At 40.4% G+C, this 21683-nt stretch overlaps 1 protein-coding gene across 5 annotated transcripts in view; it reads left to right on the top strand.

Annotated features, from left to right (window-relative positions):
• The window catches only part of PTPN13 (protein tyrosine phosphatase non-receptor type 13), a 126159-nt gene extending 105795 nt beyond the window's left edge, over positions 1-20364 (top strand). For 3 of the 5 annotated variants that reach the window (XM_080407968.1, XM_080407965.1, XM_080407966.1), the window contains 11 exons: positions 183-357; positions 1694-1852; positions 3536-3707; positions 3817-4027; positions 4945-5015; positions 6674-6735; positions 7404-7560; positions 7894-8070; positions 9371-9453; positions 10664-10719; positions 11816-13025. In XM_080407968.1, the coding sequence (XP_080264094.1) occupies positions 183-357; positions 1694-1852; positions 3536-3707; positions 3817-4027; positions 4945-5015; positions 6674-6735; positions 7404-7560; positions 7894-8070; positions 9371-9453; positions 10664-10719; positions 11816-11939 (1447 nt within the window). In that variant the 3' untranslated portion in view covers positions 11940-13025. Of the gene's footprint in view, positions 1-182; positions 358-1693; positions 1853-3535; positions 3708-3816; positions 4028-4944; positions 5016-6673; positions 6736-7403; positions 7561-7893; positions 8071-9370; positions 9454-10663; positions 10720-11815; positions 13026-13048; positions 13198-13771; positions 13863-14334; positions 14673-15226; positions 15443-18468; positions 18532-19537 lie in introns of those variants that run through there. The other 2 variants (XM_080407969.1, XM_080407967.1) reach the window with 2 other exon arrangements.
• The last annotated feature ends 1319 nt before the right edge of the window (positions 20365-21683 follow it).

Genomic DNA, 21683 nt, shown 5'->3' with positions numbered 1-21683 from the left:
TAATGATCCTCATAAAACTGCCGAAGGTTTTTACAAAAATAGTTTATTGTACCTATTCATAGAAATACTTCTTTGCTTTGCTTTGTAGGTTTGCATAAAGTCAGTATTGGCCCATATAGTCATTTATGGGTGACAGCCACATTGTACAAGCTGATCCTTGTTTTTTGCTTGCTTATCCATAGTGATCTGCCTTTGGATTTGCCATTGATCCCAGCCTGTAGAACTGTTCCTGATGTTACCACATCCGTTTTAATAAACGACTGTTATGCTACTTCTGCTTCTGAGCTGACTCCGCACCTGGGAGGAATGGATTCATTACTCAGCCAGCTGGAAAAAAATGCTGAAGAATATGAGCCAGTAATTTACTATTTCTTTCAGTAGCATAAATGTACCTACTGTTGTAGCCATCTAGAAGTTTTAGCCATGGTATCGGGAGTGACTGTATAGGAGTTAGGCATATTAATTTACAGATGAGATAGCTGTAGGTTATGCTTGCACTAACCTGGGCAAGTGCCTTATACATGGCACACATACATGTGCAAATTGTAACCAGTGAACTGCAGCTGCTGATACAAATGTCTGCAGGCCTTTTGTGTCTGAGCTCTTGAGGAGTTGATATATTTCCCTCTGTGAATGTGGAGGCGTTCATGTGTGTGTAGGTAGCTGTGTATATGTCTTATTTCATGTGTCATTTCAGCCTGGAAAATGTGGCATTAAATATTTACCTACCTCTAAACCATGTACTCAGAGGAAGCTTAAACAGCAGATATCTTGCTTCTGTCCTTTTAGTTTTCTATGTGGTTGTTCTGAGATTGGAGGATAAATTGGGCAGCAGGGACATCAAGAGACCCTGTTGTTTGTTGCATTTATATGTATGGATCCTAAAGAATTACTGCTGCTCTGCTGCAAAATGCAGCAGACTTTTGAGACTCTTCTGAGAGAGCTTCTTGCCACCCCAGAAATGTCTTGTGTATCAGAAGGGACTTCTCCTTCCATACACTCACATAATCCATTCACAGATCGAAAAAAATGAAAATTGAGCCTTGGTATGTCTCAGTTATGGGGGTCTTTCAGGTTACAAAGCTATTTTAGCTCATACTCCATTTTGAGAAGGAACAAACTGTCCTTTTCTTAGACTCTTCTTCAGAAGTTTTTCTTGAATCTTCCTCTGGTGCTCTGTGAATTTCTATACAAATGAGGCAGATATATATCTTTCAAAACAAAATTAATGAAAACAAAATAGGCAAAACTTGTCCATGTCTTTGGTTCCGAGAAAAGCTATGGTATTGTATCTCATTGTAGGAAGATAGGTGCACCTACTTTCTTCAGTTGAATAATTCCTGATGCATTGTCTTTTTGGGAAAATATTGAGCCTTTTTTACGTGTGACAGCTAGTTGAGGGTAAAATAAGGCGTCAGTTTTGGTGTGTACCTTCACAATTTTGTTTAAATCGTAGGCTTTTGGCCCAAGGTTAATTTCATGCAAAATAGTAGTCTGTCTGAATTCATTAGAGGTGCTTGCTTGAAGCAGCTAAGCTGAGCCTGCTAAGATACATCTTGGTACTGTCTGGGCTTGTGTTCCACTCTAAACCAATAGGTAAATCACTTGTCTGTTTCTGACTGTCTTAAATTCAGTAAATCCCTCAAATTGCTTCTGTTTGCCTGTGTTGTAAAGTGCTGTTTTCTTCCCCTAGGAAGTAGAGCTCCGAGTCACTATGGCAAAGTCAGAAAAGGGTAGTCTGGGTTTTACAGTGACCAAAGGTAACGATAACGTTGGGTGCTACATACACGACATTGTTCAGGATCCTGCCAAAAGTGATGGGAGACTGCGACCTGGAGACCGACTGATAAAAGTGAGAATATTAATGTTTTCAGATGCAGGAAGAGGACAACTTTTAAGTCAAAAAAAAAAAAAAAAAGAAAAAAAGAAAACTCTGTGGGCCAAAGTAGATACGGCTAAAGGAACAAAGGCATGAAGCTTCTGAGAGGCATAATTTGATAGCAATTAGACAAAAAAAATACAAGTATGAAAACATGTGAGAAGATTGCTGAAGGGAGTTATGGTATGTCTGACAGCTAAGCATGTGTGCAACCCCTATTCATGATGGCAAAAAATGCTTTCAAGGGAAAAGCATTCATTGATTAAATAAGAGGGTTGCTACATATGTGGAGGGACAAAATAAATCTATGGCTAGCATGCTGTTAGGAAATGAATTTTAAAAGATTTGCTGTAGAAGAGTTTACCAGGTACATATCACGTAGTACAGATGTTCATCATAGAATCATAAAATAGTTTGGGTTGGAAGGGACCTTTAAATGTCATCTAGTACAGTGCCCCTGCAATGAGCAGGGACATCTTCAACTAATCAGGTTGCTCAGAGCCCTGTCCAGTTTGACCTTTAATGTTTCCAGGGATGAGGCACCTACCACCTCTCTGGGCAATGTGTTTCAGTGTTTTCCGCCCTCATTATAAAAAAAGTATTCCTTATACCTAGTCTGAATCTACCCTATTTTATTTTAAAACCATTACCCCTTGTCCTATCGCTACAGGCCCTACTAAATACTCTGTCCCCATCTATCTTCTAAGCCCCCTTTAAGTATTGAAAGGATGCAATAAGGTCTCCCTGGAACCTTCTCTTCTTCAGGCTAAACAATCCCAACTCTCAGTGTTTCCTCATAGGAGAGGTGCTCCAGCCCTCTGATCATTTTTGTGGCCCTCCTCTGGACCTGCTCCGACAGGTCCACATCTTTCCTGTGCTGAGGACTCTGGAGCTGTATGCAGTATTCCAAGTGGGGTCTCACCAGAGCAGAGGTGAGGGTGCAGAATCACCTCCCTCAACCTGCTGGCCGTGCTTTCAAATCCTTCTCTGCAGGGTCCCTTCATCCCCCAGCCTGTGTTGATACCAGGGGATGCCCCGACCCAGGCAGAACCTTGCACTTGGCATTGTTGAACCTCAAGATGTTCATGTGGGCCCACTTCTCGAGCTTGTCCAGGTCCCTCTAAAATGGCATCCTGTCCCTTACAGTATGAGTTTCTGATCAACTGAAAACTTGCATTTAGGCTTGCAGGGACTGTGAGCAATAGTAACCAAGTGCGTAACACAGAGCATGTGAGTCATTGATAGATCAGGACACTAAAGCGCTGCTAAATACTATTAAACCTTAATGTAAGTTAGGCAAATACAAGTCAGATTGGATTAGGTTGTGAGTCAGACTTCAGGTGTTGGCCTCTGCAGTTTCAGCATTCAATTTTTTTAAATAGGAGCAGTAAAATAATATACTACTTGAGATTGTTTAATATTTTGTCATTTGGACGCTAAACTTGTTTCTTCACTTGCAAACGTTCAGTTACATTTATGTGTTCTTTCTCCTTGGGTAAGTATTATGAACTGCAACTGTTGTTGATAAACCATCTACTCTTTTGTCCTTGAATGTCACATGCCAACAATAGGAACAGTAATAAATGCTTCTGCAGTAATGCTAACTGTTCTACTTGGAACCTAACAAGGACATCTTTGTTGCTTTTATTTTCGCAGGTTAATGACATTGATGTCACTAACATGAGTCATACTGATGCAGTAAACTTTCTCCGTGCTGCCCCAAAGACTGTAAGATTAGTGTTAGGCCGTGTTTTGGAGTTACCCAAGATGCCAGTGTTGCCTCATTTACTGCCTGATATTACACTAATGTGCCATAAGGAGGAGCTAGGTAACACAGAAATATACTGCTTTTTGCTCTAAAGCAGGTTTTTTCCCCTTCAGTTATGCAGAAAGAACTTGACTTTTATCCCCCACCCCCTTCCTTTTTTCCTGCAAAGGTTTGTTGTTATCAGGAGGTCATGACAGCATTTACCAAGTTGTGTATATTAGTGACATCCTCCCCAGATCGGTTGCTGCCAGAGAGGAGAGTCTCCGTGCGCTAGATATTATCCATTACATTAATGGAGTAAGCACACAGGGAATGACTCTGAAAGAAGCCAAAAGAATGCTGGAAACATACCTTCCGAAAGTGGTGCTCAAAGCAACCAGGTGTGTTTTGGAAGCAAATGCTTCCCTGTACTTTTTGTTTTTCTTGCATGATTGCATGAGTATGTGGGTAAAACATGTTCCTGGCATGACAGCTAAGTCACAGAGGTGTACTAGGTGGCGTGTTATTGAGGATTGACGCCACAAAAAGGGTCTGTGTAGTCACAGGTTTGTTCTTCGGTGGAGCAGAAGGGTACTTGGTACTAGTGGTGCTTTGTGTTTCTTGGGAGGAAACAGTGTCCAGCTAGGAAGTGCAGGTGTTCAAAGTACCATTTTCAAGTATGATGCAGATTATTTAAATGCAATTACTCCTTAAAACTGCAACTGAGGGTTCTGTAATCACAAAAAGGAGATGAAATGTTTCACACTTAAATAGTTCTACTGTCACTTGGATGTCCCAGCACACTGGTGAATGTCAAAACCCTACGGCGCAGATCCTAGTGCACTGCTGTATTTTCACTGATGCCCGCTGCTTCTGTTAGAGCAATACAGCAGTCTGAAACTCTCCATGTTACTCTGTTTTTAAATTTATCTGGGACTGAAACATTTACTTCATTTTTTAAGTCTTCCAGCCATGCCTGCTGTTCTTTGCTTCCTCTCTCCCTTTCTTGTTCCCACTCTGTTTTATCCCAGAAGGGGAAGGAGTTGCAAAGTCCTGAGGCTGCAAGGTTGAGTCATTTTGTCAGAATCTAGAGGGAAGCTCCAGCTCTAACGAGCTATTAGGTGCTCTTGAAGTTGGAACTAACCCAGCTATCAGTGCTTAATCTCTCTCATTGAATATTTTAAGTATTCCAAAACTGTTGTGATAGAAAGCATGACTAGCGTTTTTACTGATAGTACATATTTACGTCAATATCTGGTGATTACTATGATTTACTTATTTTTTAAATAAAATTTTTTGTAAACATTTCCTTTCATAGAGATGGTCATGCGGTGCTTCCAAAATCCAAAAGCCCTGATAGCTCAAATCCATGGCCAATGAAAGCTAATGGTAAGATTTGCTTGCTTACTTACTGCAAATGAAATGCACGTATTTACAAAAATGAAGGAACTGATATGGGCCTTAAGATACCATCCTGGTCTGGTGGCTACACTACAACTCCATTTACTGTGATCAGCTGCAGGAGGTGTTTGCTTGATCTTGCTTTTAGAAGCTCTTATGAAAAGAGATTCAGCAATAGCTTATGATTCAATTTCTCTTGTATTTTAGAAATTCTCTCTAATATCAAGCCTGAGTCTTCCAAGTTTAAAAAAAAATCAATCAATTTATTATCATCATCATAATTGTTAATAATAACAACAACAATAATGTTACTGTTGTTTCTTGTGACCAGGCATAAAAGTACTGATTTGTTACATTTGAAAGGTCTTTATGTCTCCTTTTTATCTTCTCTTTTTCAAGACTAAAGGAGCCTAAATTGATTTTATTGCTCCCCTCCAGTTTGTTTACCTCCTTTAAGTATGATGCTTTTGGTCATGCACATGGCATTGAGTGAGGCTCACCAGTGCCAAGCAGACAGGAAGAATTCTTTCCAGAGTTGTGTAGACAGCATTTTTGTTAGTACATCCCAAGTGAGATCACCTTCCTTTTCCTAAATAGTTCCTTGTTCACTCAGACTCGAGACCCTTTACCACCTACATCTGCTTCTGTGCATAGCAATTGCTTATGCGGTTACTTACCATCTTAGGCATTTGCTTTTTATTTGAGATGTTGCACTTTGCATTTGTCTTAATTCTTTATAATCTTGTTTTTCATGCTTCCTTTAATGTATCTAGTTAACTTCAAGTATCGATCTTGCCTTACGAAATTGTTGCAACTCCTACAGTTTATTGTTGCTCACATATTTTCCAAGTATAACATGTTCTGTGTCAAAAGATTTAGTAAAGATATTCATTAGGAACAAGCCTTGTAACCAAATCTTGGAAAACCCTACTTAAAACTCCCTTCCTGTAGATGACTTGTCACACATAGGTTCACAACAAGATATAAAGGTTACTGTTGGCCTTCAGTTATTTCATGTACAAGTGTGTTTGTTTGTATAAGTGTGACATATATGAAAATCCAGGATTTAACTGGTAGTTAGGTAGATACCATCTAGTGGTTCCACTTTGTCTTGTTTACTATACTAGCAATGGGATGTCTAGGATAGGCAGTGGTCTCTGATAGCATGGTATCGCTCTTTCTTTACCAAGAAGAGAAGGCTATGTTTGAACAAGGACCCAGATGTCAGATGATATTTGGGGTCAAGGGGGGTGTGGTGGGTAAGATAGTAATGGGTGATTGTGGGGTTGTATTTTGTACATTTCAAAGGAAAAGGGAATCGTGCCCTGTTTCCCAAGGGTGCATTACCACTTTATGTTGTTAAGCTATTTATCAACACGTTTCTCTTTGTTCAGAGTTGGTTACCTGTATTAGCATTCATGCTTCCTGATCCCATTGAACACAATATTCAAAACCCCTTTATGGAATATAGTCCATCAGACATAAGTTTGGCAATGCCCAATAACCAGGCAGGCAGAAATGTTAGTTATTTCGTAACATGTTACTGAATATTTTGTTTCTGTTACAAAAATAATTGAAGGGAGCTAATTTAATTTCTGTGAAAAAGTTGCTGTGAAGTTATTTTTCCCCCCCCCATTTTTATTTAGGCTGTTCCTGTGGGGATCCCTCTGATAAAACAGAAAAGACAACTGACGCTTATGGGCCCAAGGTAAATATTCCTCAGTTGTGCCTATTATCATTAACCAGAGAAAAGGATCTACTTCACACACATTTTTTAAATAAATAAACAATCCATTAATGAAGCTATACAAACTCACTATTACCAGTTGACATGAATAAGCAGTCATTGTAAGAAATACGCACGATTTTTTTAATTGATCTTCTCTTTCTTTGGGATTGCTTCATCAAAAGACGAATGGTCTTATGAGAAGGATGCAAGGTTATGATCCAGAAAACTTCATTCTGTTCAGTTTCTGCAGATACTTGCATGTTACATTTACTAGATGGTTTTCTTTCTTTTTTTCCCCCCTTTGTTTTTTCTGGAAAATGATGTATTGTGGGACCAAAAGAATTGAAGCCTGCATATGTTTAGAATAATGTGAAATACTATTATGTGTTCTCTTGTAGTAGTTTCTTCTTTATCACCATGTGGTTTTTTTCTTACTTGCTTTAAATTTTTTTATTTGCTTTTTTTCGTATGAAACTTCTAACACCTAAAAACTGCCCACCCATCACCCAGCTGTCTCAGACGAGAATGTGAATAGCATTTCTTATTTGTTATTAAGTGGAGCAGTGAACTTTTTAAGGGTTGCTTGATGCTTTGACAAACTGCCAGACTCTGTAAGAGTTAATTTGTACTGTTCTTGGTTTTCTTAGTTAAATGGCAATGGTGTCCTGAGACCTTCTCAGGCAAACACAGAAAACAATATCCATCACACAAAAGGAATAATGAGTCTCTCAGGATCTGGAGATGTACCTTCCCTTGGCTTTACCAATCAGATGTCAGATTTTTCTAAACACAGTGACAAGTCAGGTAAGAGGAGGTGAGATGGGGGACAGCAATATTGTCTTTAGCATACAAGAGAATCAAGGCATTGTTGAGTAGGCTGAAATAAGTCAACACTAGGGTGGCAGTCAACTTCAGAAGATCATCTCCAAGGCCTGTGCTCAGCTTTAGAGGAATTAGTTGATGTTGGAGGTAGATTTATGGAAGTAGGATTCTGTGTTAGAGAGAAATGAAGGAAAGCCATGAGAACAGCTAGAAATAATGCCATGGTGTCTGCCCCTTTGATTTTTTCCCAAAAAACATCCTATATTGGGAAAACTTGTATAAAATGACTTAGTATAAAATGACATTTCTCTTTAGAAACAGAGGTTCCAGATGATGAGTATTATGATGAGGATGATCACAATGAAGTTGTCCAGTATCTGTTGGATGTTGTAGATGAAGAAGCCCAGAACCTCTTAAATCGTAATAATGCAACTTCCGAGGCTCAGAGCCTTCTACATCTCAAGAAGGCTGCATTAGAAGATCACCTGCCAGGTAGCGTAAGCCATTTAAAAAGCATATTATTAACAGCAAAATATTTCTTGAAACCAGGTGCCAAGTAAGCAGTTGATTTGGCAAGGAGAGTTGACACTGATGTGTGAACTCAAAAGTTTCACAGGTAGAACACACGGTTCTGATGGAACAAATAGTTGCTGATCCTAGCAAACATCAGATGCGATTTAATAAGTCAAGTTCTGGTTTGATAAATCTGGATTTTGCTTTATGTAATCTAGGAAAATTAATCCCATTCTGGAATTGTCTCTTGAGTGGAATTCATGTTGTTTAGGTACCTGGTTCTGCAGCTGCAGTTGGGTTGAAATGCTGAAGCATTTCAGCATTTCATTGATTGCAGATTGCACAATTTGGAAATGTGTTGAGATCTCTCAAAACCGAACAATTTGCCAACCTGCTTTGTCTTTTTTAGAAGGACTGTTTTTTTTCAATAGCTGGTTCTGTCTGTACACCCTTCTTTGCCTTCATTCCTTCACCTGAGCTCCAGTTATTAACTGAAATTTAGCGTAGAGTAGAATTTGTAGTTCCTTTGTGGTGTCGCACTATGTATATGTGCTCCAAAAGTGCAGCAAGATGCTTGCTACTCTTGTAGATGTTCCTTCTAGAACTCGTGAGATACCTTTCAAAATTATAATTATTTCAGCTCTTCTGCTGTTCTTCAGGTTCATTGGGTTATTGTCACTGGTCATTATGTTAGAAGTCAGGGAACTGAGGGTCTGGCTATGCCAGGACCTCAGCTGAGGAGTATCGCTGGAGCTCCACTACTTTCAGTTTTTGTAGCTAGGATCTGGCCTACTTTGCACTGAATCCGTAAGATAGGGCAGCAGGGAACTACTGTGGCAGAGGGATACAAGTCAGATTTTATCTGGCACATCTTAATACAAAGAGCAGGTAGAATCCTGGTTTAGACCTACTGCTGGTCTAAACGTAACTGAATTGCAGAAACACTGTCGACATGGGAATCTAATAACTTACTAGTGCTAGCCTGTCCATCCATTATGTTGTGGCACAGATAGTTAGGTATGCAAACAACCTCACATATAATGACAGCTGTTCCAGTTAAAAAAGAAAGAAGTCTGAAGTCTGGTTATCCTATACATTAAGACCTCTTTGCCAGCACACTGGTAGCAAAGGGACTTAAAAGATATTTCTTAGTTATTCTGGCACCTGTATTCCCTGTGTAGTGCAAGGCAGGCGTAACAGAATTTCCATCTGTGAGAAGGTGACTCCTGGGTGTATTTTGGTGATTTTTATACTGTATCTCCTGATTTTCCTGTTCCAGTAGAGGTGAATGGAAAGCTGACAGAAGATAAGTCTGAAGACACAGACTGTGATGGGTCATCTTTGCCTGAAGATTTTTCAGAGGTGGGATGGCAAGAAGCTGGCAGTCTGCTGATTTTGCTTTCTCAGATGGTCTTTGAATTTATCATTTTTCTTATGGCCATAAAACTTGTGGAAATAACTTTGCATGTCTTTTAAATGAAAACACCTTTGTCCGTGGTAGCTGTAAATGGTGTACATTTTTTTTTTAAATACCGTATCATTATTCTATCATACATTAACTATATTAGAGAACAAAGCTTAGTTACTTTACGCTATTTCTTATATAAAGCCCAACACCTTTTTTCTTTTTACTTTTTTTTCCAAAAAGGGTGATAATGAAGTACCTTTCTTAATGTTATTTGAGGCATTTAATCTAAAACATATCCTTGATTCCTGCTCAAAGAAGGGAAGCAGTGCTGTGTCCAAAATGTAAATTTGAGATTTCCCTTCCTCCTGCTTTTTGCGAGGTTACGTTCATTAACTTGAATAACTTTTGTATGTGGTTTTCTGTACATTATTGCATGTCCTGTTTTATATCAGTCACTAGATGCCTGGGTTTTGTCTCTTATTTCAGATCAGGAGAACTCTTGTCTATCCAGCGCATCCTGGCTGTTGTAGCTTTCTGTCCCGTTAGTAGAGCCAAGAGTCAAGTCAGGCATCTGGCTCAGTGTCAGTGTGCTCTAGGAGATCCACAAGTAAATTTCTCAGAGTATGGCAGTGGAAACTTGCAGGCTGGCCTGTTAAGTATAAATGGTTTTGTAGAGCTTCTTGAAAGGAGGATCAAAGTGCTGCCTTCTCTGCTGAGTCTTCATCATTTGTTGAGGAAGGCATATATAGGAGTACCTGTCATTTAGAGGTAAAGCCCTGTTCTGTCCTGTATAGGAATGGTGGTTAGACAGGAGGCAGACATTTTCACTACCGAACTTACCTCATAAAGTGTTTTTAAGTATTATAAACAAAAAAAAAAATCAGCTGGAGAAAATATAGATGGCTGTACTTGCTGTGAGTCAGGAATGATTTTAAATAGTTTTTTGGCTTTGTAACAGTAGAGCCTCTTTCCAAGTGCTCAGTGTTCTTGTCTGTTATTTTGGGTTAATGAGATGTCTAAAAGAGGAAGGTCTTTCATTATGTGCTTCTTTGAACTTAATACCCTTCAGAAATAGTCCATGTAATTGTTAATTGCTTAAAATTTACCGTGCATGAGTGTTATAACTATGTCCTTTAATGTGTTTTGAAATATTTCTTCTACTAGCCAACACATGTAAATGGTTGTGAAGACTATTGTGAAGTAAAAGCTTTGCCAGAAAGGTAAGATTTATTTTCTAGTGTGGCTTGAAAGCAAACCTGTGAAGTCTGAAACTTTCAAAAGGGATGTGTTATAATGAGAGTAGAACAATATCAACAACAAAACCCACCCCCAAACCAAAATAAACCCAATGAAATATCTGTGCAGTGCCCTGTTTAATTGCTCTCTGTCTATTCTTGTTATTTAAAAGGTTATAATTTGCCTGAATACTGGTCCGCTTTATGTGGCTTACTATGCTCTAGATTTATTTGTTCCTTTGATATGTAGATATAACAAGTAACTGGGCTGTGTTCAAATACATCCAAGTAACTTAATTTGCATTGTACTAAAAATTTGGTACTTGCATGTGAGGAGAACATTCGAACAATGCTGTCTTCAGTTTGAATCTTTACAGGCTTCATTAGTATTACTTCTTCTGGGTTTAGAGCACAGAAACTAAACCGGATAGTTCCACTGGTCCATCTGTTCCATTTGGGTGCTTGGGGCTTATTTTTCTTTGACATGGAAAACTAAGGATACACCTGCCCAAGTTACTAGTTGTCTCTTTGAGCCATCATGAATTCTGGAAATCCCAAGATTGTTTTTCTTTGTGAAATAATTTTAGTCCTTAGTCTAAGTGACACTTCAGTCAAAGTGTATATACTTCTTTCTCTGTTTTGATTAAGTTTCTGGTGAGTTTATGGTTGAGATTTGGCACAAGCAGCCTAAAATACTTGATACATATATCACCATCTTCAACAAAGCTAAAAACTTGCAATTGAAAATAGATATTCTAGTGTATAGGTAGTGAATTATGTGAATGTTACAAATATGGTATTGGATGTTATCTGACTGCTTAGCCTTTGAAAAGTAGTTGCAGTGATAGTTATTACTAGATTAATGTATTTCTGGCTCTTTTTCCACTGTTATCTTTTACAAATCCTCACTGGGGATGTAAAAAAAGGAAAAAAAATCATGGGTTTTTCGAGGTTACTGGTATGAATCCAGTTCAGAAATATCGCAGCTATAAATTACTTTCTGGCAATTTTTTAGTAAGTTGCCAATCTGTTGGTTATTTCTAGGTGTTATTTCTTACTTCCATACCTTGTCCTCTTACAGATCTCCTCAACAACCTCCATTGAGCCAAGCAGATGAAGATGAGATCACGTGGGGAAGTGATGAACTGCCGATTGAATCAGCCAGCCAGGAGTGTGTAAATAAAGGCAAGAACTTTAATAAATAATCAGTGGAAAACTGAGGATCATATTACATAGACAAAATGTCAGGTGTTAGTTTTAAAATGCCCTGGATATGTTTTGAGGGTGTAATGACAGGTATAATGGGAAATGTAGCAGCTCTGCAACCCACTGGAAAGGCTCTTCACAGCTTTGTGTAGTAAGTGTGTGAGAGTTAATAGGAAGAAGTATTGGCAATGTTGTGCAGGTAGATGTAGCAGAATTGAAACTAGCTGAAATGCTTTCTTCCATAGTACCCGTCTGACAAAAGCTGTAACAGTATAGGTGTTTGTCCGTGATCAGTTTGATATATTATGTGCTTCACATACCAGCTATTCCATGCTCAAATTAGGCAATATTTTTTCTTTGTCTTGACTCTCATTTTTCCAGTGCTGCTTAGAGTGGCAGACTGGAACACTGCTCAGTGTGATGGGTTTGGCAGAATCTAGTCTTTTCTTTTTGAGATAGCATTAGAATTGTGAGTTCCTGAAATTCATATACAGTAGCTTTTTCTCTGTGTTCATTAACAGAAAAAAAAGATAGTCTGTGTAAACTTTTAGACTACGTCTAAGACACTTTTAATTGTGATACCAGAGAGACTCTTGGTTTATTAATTTTGATGTGCTTCAGAGAAACACTGAAGGCCTGATAGAAGGCCTGAAAAAAAGATTGCTTTAACACATTTTGTGTATACCACTTGGAAGACATGTTGAGTGTGTTAAAAATGAAGTCACAGACTGTGATGTTTCAAGTGGAGAATTCTGAATTCATCCCTGTGTGCATTCATCAGATTTGTAGGTTATTGTGTGAAGAACTTAAATTTTAAATGTATTTGAAGTTTCTTTCAGTGAATGTATTGGAAGTTCAGGAAAATACTCCCTTTGGTTCCTGGATTCATCAAAGCTGATTTTGCGTCATACTGGTTTTGTTAGTTAATTTGGTTTTACCTGTCAAACTGTGAGGTCATTTGTGTATTCTCTCTGGTGTATGGACACATTCTAGGGAAAACAAGGTAATACAGTGGTGGACAGCAACAAGGAAATCCAACATTGCACTAGAGTTTGTTTCACTAGTTTTAGCTATTTATTTATATCAATCAGTCTTGTTCTTCTGCTAGGTATTCCTTCAGTGACAAATGAAGAGATCTCTGCACTCCCTACAGTGGATGTGCTCCCTGGAGGCAAATACTCGGGAGCCAAATTGAAGTCAGTGATCAGGATGTTGCGTGGATTGCTGGAACAGGGAGTCCCTTCTAAAGAGATTGAAGTGAGTAACTATTTGTCCTTCAAAGACCTTTTTTCTAGCATGAAACACTTAGAAATAGAATGGCTGGTTCATCACTACTTTAAATACCACAGCTCTTTAATTTGCAGCTCTAAAGGGTTTTAAAGACTTCTTTTACCAAAGACTTCTCTCCCTTCCCCCCACTAGCTGCTGAGAGATGAGGTTAGTTTGAACCAGGAATTCAATTCAGAAGTGTTTACATCATTCTTTCTTCAAATGAATAGACGTTAACAGGCATAGACAAGGTAAACAAAGGCTGTGAAATCTAGCTGCTAAGTGTGAAAGCAGCCTTTCCGAAGTCTTAAGTCAAACGTTTTACAGATCTCTTCTTTGGGAGAATGAGATAAAATATTCACTGGATAATAGGGTTTTTTTACTTTGTTCCGTTTTCTTAGCTATGTGAAATTAGATTCCTTCCTGTGACCGAATTATTTTGCATATCCACATTAGGATTTTTTTTAATGGTTCTGTCTGTTGAAATCTTGGTTACATAACTGCTCTTAACACTCGTTACCGTTCAGCGCTTTCTAATGCCCATGTAACTGCTTCTTTACAGAACCTTCAGGACTTAAAACCTTTGGATCAGTGTTTGATTGGACAAGCAAAGGAGAATAGGAAAAAGAATAGATACAAAAACATACTGCCTTGTAAGTCCTAACTAATCTGAAGTTCACTGTTGATATTTTGTCACCACCTGTATGGTCAGATGAATTGGATCAGGAGTGGGATGGTTTGATTTCCCAATACTAGTTCTGCTGAGTAGAGAAAAATCAAATCTACTACTCATTTTCTACACATTTAAAGCAAGCATTTATAAAGGGGTTTAAGATCAGTGAACAATAGACTACTGTATTAGGTAGCAGTGGATGTTCACAGATTCTTCAGTTGTTTCAGCAGATCCTGTGTCTTAAATGATGTATACGTATGGAGCCAGAAAATATTTGTCAATTTTACCCATGTAAAATTGGAAAAACATACATGTATATTATTGTCGGTAGATTTCCTGTAACAAAATCCTGTTCACTATCTGAGCGTGTAAGGCTCAGCATTTCTATTGTGTGAAGGTCTAATTATGTGCACACATAACATGGAAGTATTTTTGTTCTGTGGGGATTGCAGATGATACCACTAGAGTACCTCTTGGGATTGAAGGTGGATACATCAATGCCAGCTTCATTCGCATGCCAGTGGGGAATGAGGAGTTCGTGTACATTGCATGTCAAGGACCTCTCCCTACTACCGTAGCAGATTTCTGGCAGATGGTTTGGGAGCAAAATTGTACTGTGATTGCCATGATGACTCAGGAGGTTGAAGGAGAAAAGATAAAATGCCAGCGTTACTGGCCAGATGTACTCAATAAAACCACCATGATAAATGATAGACTACGGCTTGCTCTTGTAAGACTCCAGCAACTGAAGGGCTTTATCATTAGAGTGCTGGAGCTAGAAGAGATTCAGGTAAGTTAATCTAATTCTGCATGCTGAGAATTCTTTTTCTGAGTGTTGGCATTTTTATCCCCATACTTCTGGCTTGCCCTTCTTTCAGTCACAGTGTCTGTATCAAGAGATAATGCGGGCCTTCTCCTCCTTGCCCAGTGATAATTACTAGGAAACTCCTCCTCGCTGCATCGTGTGCTACCTTGTGACCTTTATAGGAGAGCGCAGTTGGGCCAGGAGATGATTTCGTTATGCTAACAAGACTCTAAATTTTGGCTGCCTAGGTGCCTTTGGCCACAGAAACATACATAGGAATATGAAATTCACTACTAATTCAGTCTGGCTGGTTCATTGCCCTGTGTGATCAGTTCAGTCTAGACACACAGTGAACCTTGTACTAGTCAATTATTTGCTAGTTATTTTCAGTTTAGCTCAGTTTCTCTTGTTTTATTGAATTACAGAACACCTTAATTGGGCAAATCCCTCTCTTCTGAGACTGTTTGCCTTTGGGAGCTTAACTTTTGTCTTTTTACTCTTCCCATGTGTTACATTTTGTTGTTGTCTTTAAACCTCAGACAGGTGAAGTACGGCACATTTCCCATCTGAACTTCATCGCCTGGCCTGACCATGACACCCCTTCTCAACCAGATGACCTGCTTACTTTTATTTCCTACATGCGTCATGTCCACAAATCGGGACCTATCATAACTCACTGCAGTGCAGGCATTGGACGATCAGGGACCCTTATTTGTATAGACGTTATTCTAGGGTTGATCAGCAGAGACCTTGATGTGAGTACCCAAGAGGATGATGGGCTGAGCTGTGCTTTTGACTTGCAGGAAATGTGTTTCATTGGATCTATACAATTGTGTAAAGAATATGCCATGCTTTTGAGAGTAGCATGCTGTCCGTGTCCTAATGCAGGGGTCCTCAAACCCCCCAGGGTCCTCAATCCAGCCCCCGGTATTTACAGAACATCCCCTACCCCCCCCCCCCCCCCCGGGGGGTTGGGGGGGAAACCAAGCAGCCGCAGATGACTGCCTGCCACTTCATCCGCGTGCCGGCCGCCTGTTTAAACAGTTTGAGGACCCCTGTCCTAATGTAACATAAATCAGGGTGTAAAACGGCAGTACCTGTGAAATGTTCCTTTGTTGATGATCCTGGGGAGGGGGGAGGGAGGGTGAGAAGCTCTAACATCTGCTGGTTCTTGGGTTAGCCTAAGGAATCTTGTAAAAAGTATCCTGTCTGACACCTCAGCAATCTAACATTGTTAGGTGCCACTTCAGATGTGCTAGGGTATGTTGCAATGGCATCTTCTACCATAGCAGTCTTCTGTCGTATGGCTTGGGAGCAACAGTGTGTTGCCATGATAACTCAAGCAACTGAAGGAGAAGTTAAAATGCCTGCCTTACCTGGCTGGATGTACTCAGTGGAACTACCGTGTTAAATGCTATTAGGGCTGAGAGTTGTGCCATTTAGTCCGTCAGAGATCCAGGCACTATTGGAGGGCAGCCAGAAGCCAACCCAAGTATGTTCAGGCAACTGAATCAAAAACTCTGTGTACAAACATCTCAGCTGGAGATGAGGGTATGTAAAGTAGCTTTACAGCCTACTGGATGTCCACTGGAAATACAACACAGCGGGGAGGAAAGAGGCTGGGAGGTTCCTGGAGTGTGTGGATGATAACTCCTGGCACAGCCGGTCAGGGAGCCAGCCTGGGGAGATGCCCCGCTGGAGCTGCTGTTCAGGAGCAGAGAAGGGCGGGTGGGTGGTGTGGTGGTTGGAGGCCGTGCTGGGCACGGCCATCGTGAGATGGTAGTTTTTGATTTTTGGAGAAATAAGGGGGGGGGGGGGGGGGGGGGGTCAGCAGAACCATTGCCTTGGACTTCCAGAGGGCCGGCTTTGGCCTGTTTAGGATCCCGGTGGACAGAGTCCCTGGGCAGGCAGTCCTGAAGGGCCCAGGGGTCCAGGCAGGCTGGGCATCCTTCAAGACAGCAGCCTACAGGCACAGGGGCTGGCTGTGCCCACGTGCCAAAACATGAGCCAGTGGCAGAGAACATTGGCTTGGCTGAACAGAGAGCTATGGCTGGGACTGGGGGGGGGGGGGGGGGGGGGGGGGGGGGCGGAAAACCACCTTTGGAAGAAGGGGCAGGCAACTCTGGAGGACTACAGGGTTGGTGTGTGGTTATGCCAAGAGAAAAATTAGAGAGGCAAAAGTCCAGCTGGAACTTAAGCTGGCCACTGCTGTAAAAGATAACAAAAAATGTTTTCAGATACACATTAGCAACAAAAGGAGGGCCAAGGATAATCTGCATCCTTTATTGGATATTGTGGGGAGCATTGCCATAAAGGGTGAGGAAAAGGCTGAGATACTTAATGTCTTCCTTGCCTCAGTCTTTAATAGCCAGATCAGTTACCCTCAGGGTGCTGCCCCCCCCCCCGCCCCGCCCAGCCCCCTGACAGTCCAGGAGGAAACTGGTGTCCATGACCTGCTGCTCCAGTTGGACACACACAAATCTACAGAGCTGGATGGGATCCTCCCGAGGGTACGGAGGGAGCTGGCAGAGGATCTCACCAAGCTGCTCTCCATCATTTATCAACAGTCCTGGCTCACTGGGGAGATTCCAGAAGAGTGGAGGTTAGCCAGTGTGACGCCCATCTACAGGAAGGGCCGAAGGGAGGATCTGGGGAACTACAGGCTGGTCAGCCTGACCTGGGTAGATGAGGGAAAGGCTGTGGATGTCTACCTGGACCTTAGTAAAGCCTTTGACACCATGTCCCACATCATTCTCCTGGGGAGCCTGGCTGTGCTTGGCTGGTGAGGCTGCACCTGGAATCCTGTGTTCAGGTTTGGGCCCCTCGCTGCAGGAGGGACACTGAGGGGCTGGAGCGTGTCCAGAGACGGGCAGCGGGGCTGGGGAAGGGGCTGGGGCACAAGTGTTGTGAGGGGCGGCTGAGGGAGCCGGGGTGTTTAGCCTGGAGACAAGGAGGCTTGCGGGAGGACCTTATCACTTTCTGCAACTGCCTTACAGGAGGCTGTAGGCAGGTGGGGGTCGGTCTCTTCTCCCAGATAACTCGTGACAAGACAAGTGGAAATAGCCTCAAGTTGCACTAGGGAATGTTTAGATTGGATATTAGGAAAAATTTATTCACTACAAGAGTGGTCAAGCATTGGAACAGGCTGCCCAGGGAGGTTAGTGGAATCACCTTCCTTGGAGGTATTTAAAAGACGTGTCGATGCGGTGCTTAGGGACATAGTTTAGTGATGGACTTGGCAGTCCCGGGTTAACAGTTGGACTTCATGATTTCAAAGATCTTTTCCAACCTAAGTGATTCTATGATTCTGTGATTCTTAGCTTTCCCAGCACAACCAGGGATTATGCTTTCTGGGGTGATCCACAGGAGGGTGCTAGCTTCCTTATTTTTGTAGAGTTGAGCTATGTCATGATTAGCTCAGTGGAGTTTCTAAGCATCTGCTAAATGTCTAGAATTTTACAGACTTCAGGGAATAAAGTGCTTTGTTAGATTGGACAAAGAGGCTCTATCTTCTGCACACTCAGCTCCCAGTAAGAGTAAGCAAAACAGCCAGAGCACAGAGAAAGAAAACAGGTGAAGGAGGGTGTCTGATTTAGGAGGGCCACATCCATATTGCCCAGAGACAGCACATGCTGGATTATTTACCAGACATACACAGGCTGTAGTGAATTGTTGTTTCAGTACTGGATGTTAACATACCTAGCTGGATTCATTGGTCTGATGGTGGGGATGTTTCCTTTATGTCTTTTTTGAATGTTTAACTTACTGTTTGTTTTGGTAGTTCGACATCTCAGACCTGGTACGCACGATGCGTCTGCAGAGACATGGGATGGTTCAGACAGAGGTGAGTCTGACTTCCCCAGATATATGCTAAAGGAAAGGCATTGGAATGCTAACTCTGATGTGCCCGGAAGCTTTCTGTGAAGCTCACGATGATGATTGTCTTTGTGCCCTCTAATGGAACGTTTGTGTTGTGAGAATTCAGTCAGATGCATATCAGTGAGTAGCAGGATGCATTTAACAGTTACAAATGCATGCAATTTATAACATGCTGTGCTGGTTTTATCTGTGTTTTTAGGAAAAAAACTACAGGGTTTTCATCTTCAAAAATGTGTTATAGAGGAAATCAGCTGAGGTTTTTTGGCTAAAAAATGCATTATGAACTGAAGAGAAGGCCTAACTGTTGCTGCTATGAATCACTGATACTACTGGAGATGTCTTGAAATCTCTTTTGAAGAGATACTCAACCAAAAGTTTTAGGAATAATCTGGATCTAAAGCTAACTGCTTTAGAGAGGGACATCAGAAGGTCTTGTTAAAATCTGCACTTTTTTCTTTGAATGTGAAGGAATGGTCAAATACTAGTTTAACAACAACAAAAAAAAACCCTCAAAATACAAAAAAATCTAAATCCAAATTACAAAACTTACTAGCCACACCTCACACCCTAAAACATGTATTAGCCTACATACCTGTATTGCTGAGATTAAGGTAAGGATTTGCACTGTCACCAGAGTTGTATATTGGTTGACATTAATGCAAGACCTTTAAATTCACTTCATGTCTTCATTTTTACTTATATAAAGTACTTACTCTGAGGTGCTTTTGATGTGAAAGACGAGGATAAATGTCCCATATAAATGTATGTTTAGTGGCAGGAGAGTGCCTGTATTTAAATTGAGGTTGCATTTTTCTCCACTGTGGGTTTTTTGTTTTGTGGGGTCTTTCTTATTTAACTGTAGAAATAGTATTAAAATCAAGTGCTGTGCACCTGTGAAGTGCAGATGATAATGAATTACTTATGTGGTGGAAGCATTTTTCACATGTGATGTGATTTCCTTTCCTTTGCAGGATCAGTACATTTTCTGCTATCAAGTTGTCCTTTATGTCCTGAATCATCTCCAACATGAGGAACAACAAAGAGACAAATAAAATGCTGAAGCAGAAGTGCTTTTAAAATAAGGAAGCAAGGAGGTCTAGAGGCTCTCACATGTTTTCTTTGTTCTGCCAATAGTTTTCCAGTCCCTTTCGTCAGTTGCTGTCAAATGTCTTTTCTATAAAGTCTCTCCATCATTCCAAATAAGGTATATGGTTATAAGGAAAAGGGATAGCTCATACAATACCACTAATCTCTTCAGCCCCGTGGACATACATGTGAAATTTTTTTATAACAGTAAATAATATTTAATAAAGCTGCATTTTCTGCAGTTTCCTTAATATGTGATAAAATACTGAAATAAAAATATTTTAATTAAAAAAGAAGTAAATAATAAGAAAAAAGTAATCTTGTACTTCCTGCAGTTCTGCAGCTTTTGGGATATTTGTTTATGGGGTAGGGAGTGGGAGGGATGAAGCAGTGTTTTTATCCTGGCAAACTTTATTACAAATAAAGACATTTTACTAGTCTCTTTTAAAAGCTTGTTTATGGCACAGAATTTTGCCCTTTTACTACAGTTACAGCTATTTTATAGAGGGCATCTTGAAATCAGCATTTAAGCTTTAATAGATGCCTGTTAGCTTAAGGATAGTAGCGAATGTTTTACTGTATCACAGTTGTTAATGTTTACTTCATAGAGTTTCATGTATATATTTATATACTTTTACAAAAAAGCTGAATTACCCAGTTCTGATTAGGCATCTCCACTCTGTAAATAAAAGATACACCTAAAGTACATTGATCAGCGGGTGTGGGTATTTTTGTGTCCTTGTGACTGTTTTTCTTGCCCTTGTCTTTCATTGTGGTTGCTGCCCTTCTTAAGAAATTTGCAACAAAAGGGCTGTGCACATTTTAAATTGTCAGTGTCCTGTTCTTAAGTGTCAATTCAAAAAAACCTGCAGAACTGTGGGTTCCTTTCTGGAGAGTTTCCACACTGTGGTGAAAGGAAGAGGGTATTTTCCTTTCCTCCTTATTTTTTAGCATACCTGGGCATTGAGACTTGTATGGCATTTTTGGGGGTGTGTTTACACTTGGATGCTATGACAGTGATGTAATCTACTCTGCTTAAAACAGGCACTTTGAGGTGGGAGGCAGGATACTGGATTTTAAGTAACTCGGTGTTTTAGTGGTATTGTAAGCAGTCAAAACTGTTCTGCAAGGGAATCTTCATTTTATGCTGTATGGGAACCTTGGATGATGAATAACTGCCATCAGGCTGCACTGGGGACTTTTTGAGGGTGTGAGCAGTGTTTGTGTCCCAGCAGTCCGTACCAGAACTGAAGCTTGTGACCTGTGCTGTCAGGAAGGGTGTAAGAGTACCGATTTGACAGTATTCTGCACTGCAGTGATGGAAATAAGTTCAGAGGCCTGTGGTTATCCAAGGTTTTCACTCTTAAGAATAGTAGCCCACAGTGTTCTGGTGTTCCAAAACTGAAAGAGTCACAGTCTTGCTTGTGTAATGGTATTCTAGCTAGTAGTAGTATGACTTAAAGGAAGAAAGCCTTTTTCACTTGTCACAGTAATACTATGATTTTTATTCCCTCCAGCATACCAGCACAGTTGAAAAATTGTGCATTTTTCAGAGCAGTGTAGTTTGAAGAAGGAAAATTAATTCTGTGTACATAGAAGCAGAGGCAAACTGACTAGCTGTGTTGACAGTACACCTATATGAAGGACCTTTAAAGTGAAGACAGAAGATTTTCAGTACTGCAGTTGTCAACAGGCAAAGTAAACAAACAGCTAGGGTTTTAACAAACAGCGAGTTCAGAGGATTTGGGTATGTCTGCTTTTTGAGAAACAGTATAAAAATTATGGTGACTAGACAGTATTGTTAAGGCAGTTGAATTCTTCCTTTAGACGTTTTCAGATAACGTAGAAACAGGAACTGATTTTTGTGTACTGTGCTAAATGAAGTCCACTTTGGTATGATGCAAACAATTTGCATCAGGTTACAGCATATGGGAAGCACATACAAGAATCCAGGTTATGCAGCTTGACCTGACAAATATGAATGTCTATGGTATGGTATGTTATACCCAATTTCCTTTTATTGATGGGTAC

This window comes from Falco punctatus, assembly GCF_963210335.1.
Source record: "Falco punctatus genome assembly, chromosome: 1".
NCBI classification, from domain to species: domain Eukaryota; kingdom Metazoa; phylum Chordata; class Aves; order Falconiformes; family Falconidae; genus Falco; species Falco punctatus.
Note: the sequence above shows the minus strand (reverse complement) of the source record. Positions and strands in the feature narration are given on the sequence as shown.